Source organism: Piliocolobus tephrosceles, chromosome 2 (assembly GCF_002776525.5).
Source record: "Piliocolobus tephrosceles isolate RC106 chromosome 2, ASM277652v3, whole genome shotgun sequence".
In the NCBI taxonomy this organism is placed as follows: domain Eukaryota; kingdom Metazoa; phylum Chordata; class Mammalia; order Primates; family Cercopithecidae; genus Piliocolobus; species Piliocolobus tephrosceles.
Genome location: NC_045435.1, coordinates 140,774,765 through 140,780,764, shown reverse-complemented (window position 1 = coordinate 140,780,764; position 6,000 = coordinate 140,774,765). Strand labels below are relative to the sequence as shown.

The 6,000-nt window shown below is 35.4% G+C and overlaps 1 protein-coding gene across 5 annotated transcripts in view; it reads right to left on the bottom strand.

Moving 5' to 3' along the window:
* Nucleotides 1-6,000, bottom strand: part of NEK10 (NIMA related kinase 10) — a 272,215-nt gene that overhangs the window by 2,692 nt on the left and 263,523 nt on the right. For all 5 annotated transcript variants that reach the window (XM_023207271.2, XM_031935258.1, XM_031935259.1 and 2 more), the window contains 2 exons: nt 2,462-2,514; nt 2,324-2,379 (listed from right to left, as the gene is read on the bottom strand). In XM_023207271.2, coding sequence (XP_023063039.1) covers nt 2,324-2,379; nt 2,462-2,514 — 109 coding nt within the window. The remainder of the gene's footprint in view (nt 1-2,323; nt 2,380-2,461; nt 2,515-6,000) is intronic.

Below are 6,000 nucleotides of genomic sequence, written 5' to 3'. Positions count from 1 at the left end.
GGAAGGAAGGAAGGAAGGAAGGAAGGAAGGAAGGAAGGAAGGAAGGAGCCAAAAAGGGAATACCATGGATATATGGATTTTTAAATGTGATTCATTTTAATTTAGAGCACTTTAAGGAAATTTAATGTAATACCCAACTTATATTGCTTAAACTTGACTGTTCCAAGGTATGAATATAATACCTTCATATTATATTCACAATTACAAATATAACTGAATAATTTTTTGCCTTTGTTATAAGGCATCCTATTATCTGTTTATCATAATAAGAAAATTTGCATGTCTTTTAATAAAGCAGTGTATCTGCAACTAGATCTGTTTACAAATCTAATGAAAGTAGAATTGAAAAAGAATAATGATCAATTCCAAAATAAGACTTAAATATTTTTTAATAAAGGGAAAATAAAAGTACTTGTAATAGCTTCCTTAAGTTCCTTGCACACTTAGTTTTCCTTGATATTTAAATGATTTTCTGCAAAAAATATGAAGACATTCCTTGCCCATGATCCCAAGTCTCTGAGGAAATGCAGATAAAATGACAAGAGTGATCTTTGCCCCAGTACAAGCCAAGGGCACCTGAAATAATAAGGCTCAGAGTTAAAAACAGAAACATTCATACTATCCATGAAAGGCTGTATATACTCAGCCCTTGAATAGAAAATGAAAATTCAAAAATCTCTCCAGGGATGGTGGGAGGAGAGTAGTTGTGGAGATGATAATTTCTATTAACGATATATCTTTAGAAAATGAGAATTACTCATCGTTCCTCTGCAGTTACAAATCACAACAGAACTACATTTATACAGGTAGTATTTTGAAACTCTATTATCAAGTCGAAAGAGCAAGTAGTTGAATAATTTTACTTGTGATTCATAAGAAAAACTCCTTGAAATGGGAGAAGAAGAAAAAGGAGAAGAAACACTGGAGACTAACATTAAAAAAGAATCTAATTTCTATATAATGACCTTAACAGGATGTTCTTGCGCCCTCTTTCTCTTCCCGTTGTTAGTAGTCATCTTTGTTAAAGACTTCCGGAATAATTTAAATAGTGGTCACAAAATAGCTTCAATAATTGAAAAGGAAGGCAGTTCCTCCAGGCATAAAAGACCACTTGAGAGAATATACTCCAAAGGACTATGCCTCCTAAAACAACTGTGTCCTATATAGAGAGTGTGTGTGGATACTTGCAATCAATTTGATGACTCAGCAATGAGTAGGCTCCTTAGGTAAGTCAAGAGACAACTCCTGTGTAGCAGACACTGTAAACGCCCATACCCCTATCTATTCCACTTCAAAGCATGCTGGCGGATTTCTACCTGCCAATACATAAAGGAATTCAATAAAGAAATACCTGCATTTCGATAAAGAAATACCTGCATTTCTTTTCCTGAAGATTTATCTGACCCCTGGAGTCTTTGTTCATATTTACAAAAGGCCAGAAAACAAAACAAAACAAAACAAAAAAACAGGGAATTAACACTTCCTAGGGAAAGGCCTTAAACAATGACTGATGGAAATTGGAGTTTACGATAAATACCCCAGCTCTCTCACTCATTTGTGTGGGATGGTCCTGGTACATGTTCTATACCAGCTCTTAGATTTCCCCAGTGGGCAGGCTCCAATCACTTATAATACTAATTTGCTTGATTATAAAACTTTTCTTGAATAACTTCTTAGAAAACTAATTGTACTCAAATTGTTGTGCCAACACTATTTCCAAAAGTAAAATTATAAAAATTGATGCAATTGATAAAATAGCCTATATTCTTAGAACACCAATAATAGGTATATTGGAAGATAACATACAGCTCCAGTAAATGGAGGTTTCTTATTTAGGGTAAACAAACGGCAACATATAATAGCAAAGTCTCTTCTCCACAAATATATCTTAAATTCACAAGAAATGATTATTTGTTCAGTTGCACTTTGTCCCTAGCCTTCTGTGCAAATAGTGGGTAGATTTAAGTGATAGGAGTGAGTTTTCAGCTCTTCTAGAATGAGACAAACAAATATTTAATTTTTAAAAAACCAATCTGGAAATGCTTTTCCATTTACTTATGTTTATTTTTTTATGGGAATAAATTTCTACTAAGCAATCACCCTTTTTGTTTCAACTGAGAATACAGCAACTGTGTCCACACAAAAATGGGCACACATATTCTACTTATAGATGTATCTAGTCTAAGCAAAGATATTTTATAAAAGTATTTACAATAAAATTTAAAAAAAGAAAAAACTCTGGAATAAAGGATAGAGAAATTAGATATAACATCTGATGACCTCAATTCATCTTTCACAATTGAAAGTAAACTCCAGTTCTTACCTGTTGGATGTAAAATTGTAATAGCCACTTTCCTCAAGGACTTCTTCAATCACAGTCTAAATTTTTTTAAAAAATCAGGTTAGTATTGAATTAAAAGCAACAAAATAAAATCATTCAGAGACACTGCAAAAACTTCACCTGCATCTGTTCATATGTTATTCCTTCCTCCAATTCAAAGCTGGTTGGTAAGCCTGAAAAAGATAAATTATGGAAAGTCTGACATTTGGGTTCACATTTTCTTATTCTATACTGGCAATTATGACTTCAACCACAGGGCAAACAGGTCAACTTCTTAATGATAAAGATGGAACAAGCAAATTCCAAAGCATCTGCCTTGGCTTTGAATATTCAAATGTTTTGCTTTTTTTTCTTTAATAACTGACTTCCTTGGGCATGGCCATCACAAAATGATATACGGAGATTAAGGGGCATTGCTCATAGTGTCCAATTAAGTTAGAGGTGTGTGTATGTGTTAAGGGCAATTGAGGGGTGATTCCAAATGCAAATTTCCTGAAGGGTGTTTTCTGATTAAGAAACTCTCCCTCATCCACAGGCCAAGAAGAATAAATATACATTAGAAAGAAAATGGATTCTTACAGGGAGGCAGATATAGATGTGAAAGACAGCAAAGATCTGATCCTTTCATATAACTGCCTAGAGCAAACAAATGTATTTATTGCCAGAAGACTTTTAAAATGTTTATTATTACTATTATTATTATTATCATCATCATCTTGTAAAGATAGGGTCTCACTATGTTGCCCAGGTTGGTCTTGAATTCCTGAGCTCAAGTCATCCTCTTGCCTACAGCTTTCCAACATGTGTATATTATAAGCATATATAATATGTATATTTATATTATAAGCCTATATAATATGCTTATAATGGCTATTATATTATATATAATATATATTTATATTATAAGCATATATAATATGCTTATAATGGCTATTATATTATATATATTATATATAATATATTATATATATAATGTATATTATAAGCATATATAATATGCTTATAATGGCTGGCCAGACTTTTTATTTTTTTACATTTAATTTAATTTTAAGTTCCAGGATACATGTGCAGGATGTGCAGGTTTGTAATATAGGTAAACATGTGCCATGATGGTTTGCTGCACCTGTCAACTCATTAGCTAGGTATTAAGCCCAGCATGCATTAGCTATTTATCCTGATGCTTTCCCTCCCCTCACCCACTCCACCACCCCGACAGGCCCCAGTGTGTGTTGTTCTCCTCCCTGTGTCCATCTGTTTGCATTGTTCAGCTCCCACTTATAAATGAGGACATTTGGTGTTTAGTTTTCTGTTCCTATGTTATTTTGCTGAGGATAATGGCTTCCAGCTCCATCCATGTCCCTGCAAAGCTCCATCCATGTCTCATTCCTCTTTATAGCTGCATAATATTCCATGGTGTATATATACCACATTTTCTTTATCCAGTCTATCACTGATGGGCATTTGGGTTGATTCCATGTCTTTACTATTGTGAATAGTACTGCAATGAACATATGTGTGCATGTATCTTTATAAGGGAATGATATATTTTTCTTTGGGTATATACCCAGTAATGGGATTGCTGGGTCAAATGGTATTTCTGGTTCCAGGTCTTTGAGGAATCACTGCACTGTCTTCCACAATGGTTGAACTAATTTACGTTCCCAGCAACAGTCTAAAAGCATTCCGATTTCTCCACAGCCTTGCCAGCATCTGTTGTTTCTTGACATTTAAATAACTGCCATTCTGACTGGAACAAGATGGTTTCTCATTGTGGTTTTGATTTGCATTTCTCTAATGGTCAGTGATGTTGAGCTTTTTATCATATGTTTGTTGGCCACATAAGGAGCTCCAGAGGCCCAGGAGCTCTCTGCCAGGTCTTCCTGTGAGTAGTGTCTGTTCATGTCCTTTGCCTACTTTTTAATGGGGTAGCTTTTTTTGTAAATTTGTTTAAGTTCCTTGCAGATTCTGGATATTAGACCTTCGTCAGATAGTTAGACGCACAAATTTTCTCTCTTTCTGTAGGTTGTCTGTAACCTCTAATGATAGTTTCTTTTGCTGTGCAGAAGTTCTTTAATTAAGTCCCATTTGTGGATTTTTGCTTTTGTTATAATTGCTTTTGACATTTTTGTCATGGAATCTTCGCCCATGCCTATGTCCTGAATGGTACTGCCTAGATTTTCTTCTAGAGTTTTTATAATTTTGGGTTTTACATTTAAATCTTTAATCCATCTTGAACTAATTTTTGTATAAGCTGTAAGGAAGGGGCCCAGTTTCAATTTTCTGCATTTGGCTAGCCAGTTCTCCCAGCATCATTTATTAAATAAGGAATCCTTTCCGCATTGCTTCTTTTTGTCAGGTTTGTCAAAGATCAGAAGGTTCCAGATGGATGGTCCTATTTCTGAGTTCTCTATTCTGTTCCATTGGTCTATGTGTCTGTTTTTGTACCAGTTAATGTTGTTTTGGTTACTAAAGCCTTGTAGTATAGTTTGAAGTCAGGTAACATGATGCCTCCAGCTTTGTTCTTTTGGCTTAAGATTGTCTTACTGTACAGACTTTATGACGGTTGATCAGAATTTGGTACACTAGCACCTTAACCCACTCCGATGCCACCCAAAGCCGTGTTGACCAGCTTTCACTCAAACCAATCAACACTGACATGTAGAGAACCAGGAGCTCTCTGCTACTTCAAGTAGAGAAGACAGAATGGGTTTAGGGTCAAGAAGAGACATGAAAATGTGAATACTGGCGGCTCATTTTTAAAGGCATTCCCCACAGTACCAGCAGGCTCTGCTGTTTTTGCTTTTGCCCAGCCTGCTGTGACAAGGGCCACGCCTAATCAGCTCTGGGGTGGGGCATCCAGCTGCCCTGGGAGGAGTTTGCCAACTCACCCTCAGGTTTTTGAGAGACTTTTATCAAAGTTCTTCATTTCATCAGAGTTTCTAGGATGAGGAGAAGTTTGGCCTGCAGATAAACTTCCCTGTCTTGGAAATGCTTTTAAAGCAAATGACTTTAAACATTTTATCTTGGATTTCTCAGGGATTATTTTAAATACAATTCTGCATACATAGGGTTAGCTTTATCCCAGAAGACCAAAGGAAAGTTTGTCAATTAATTCATGAAGTAATTCATTCCGTCAACAACAAAAGCACAACAAAATTGAGCATTTTTTCCAAGCTAAAGAGATGGCAAGTCTTCATTTAACTGTAAAATCTTCACTTCTATCCACTCCTCCAAGTGATATAGCTACCTTTTATAAAGACTAAAAAATTATTTAGGAGTACTGAAACCTCCGAGTAGCTTGAAAGCTTCCTCTTAGAATTCAGATATGACAAGAAGAGTTCAATTATGCTGAGCCCCTACTAATAGGCATTTTTATTTTTACTCTAATCCTCACTATAACCTTATGATGCAAGTATTTATCCCCATTTTACAGGCAAGGAAACTGGGGTTCAGGGAGGTTAAATAATTGCCCATAGTCAGCTACTAAATGGTTTAGCCGAGATTTGAATCAGGCACCCAGGTTTCCAGAATCTGTGCCTTTAAATCCCTATGCTATACTGCCTCCCTATGTGAATTTTATGCAAAAGAAAAAAAAAATTCAATGTGTCTAACGTGGATTCTTCAGGTTAGTTTCAAGGTTTCTCTATTTTGAATATTTA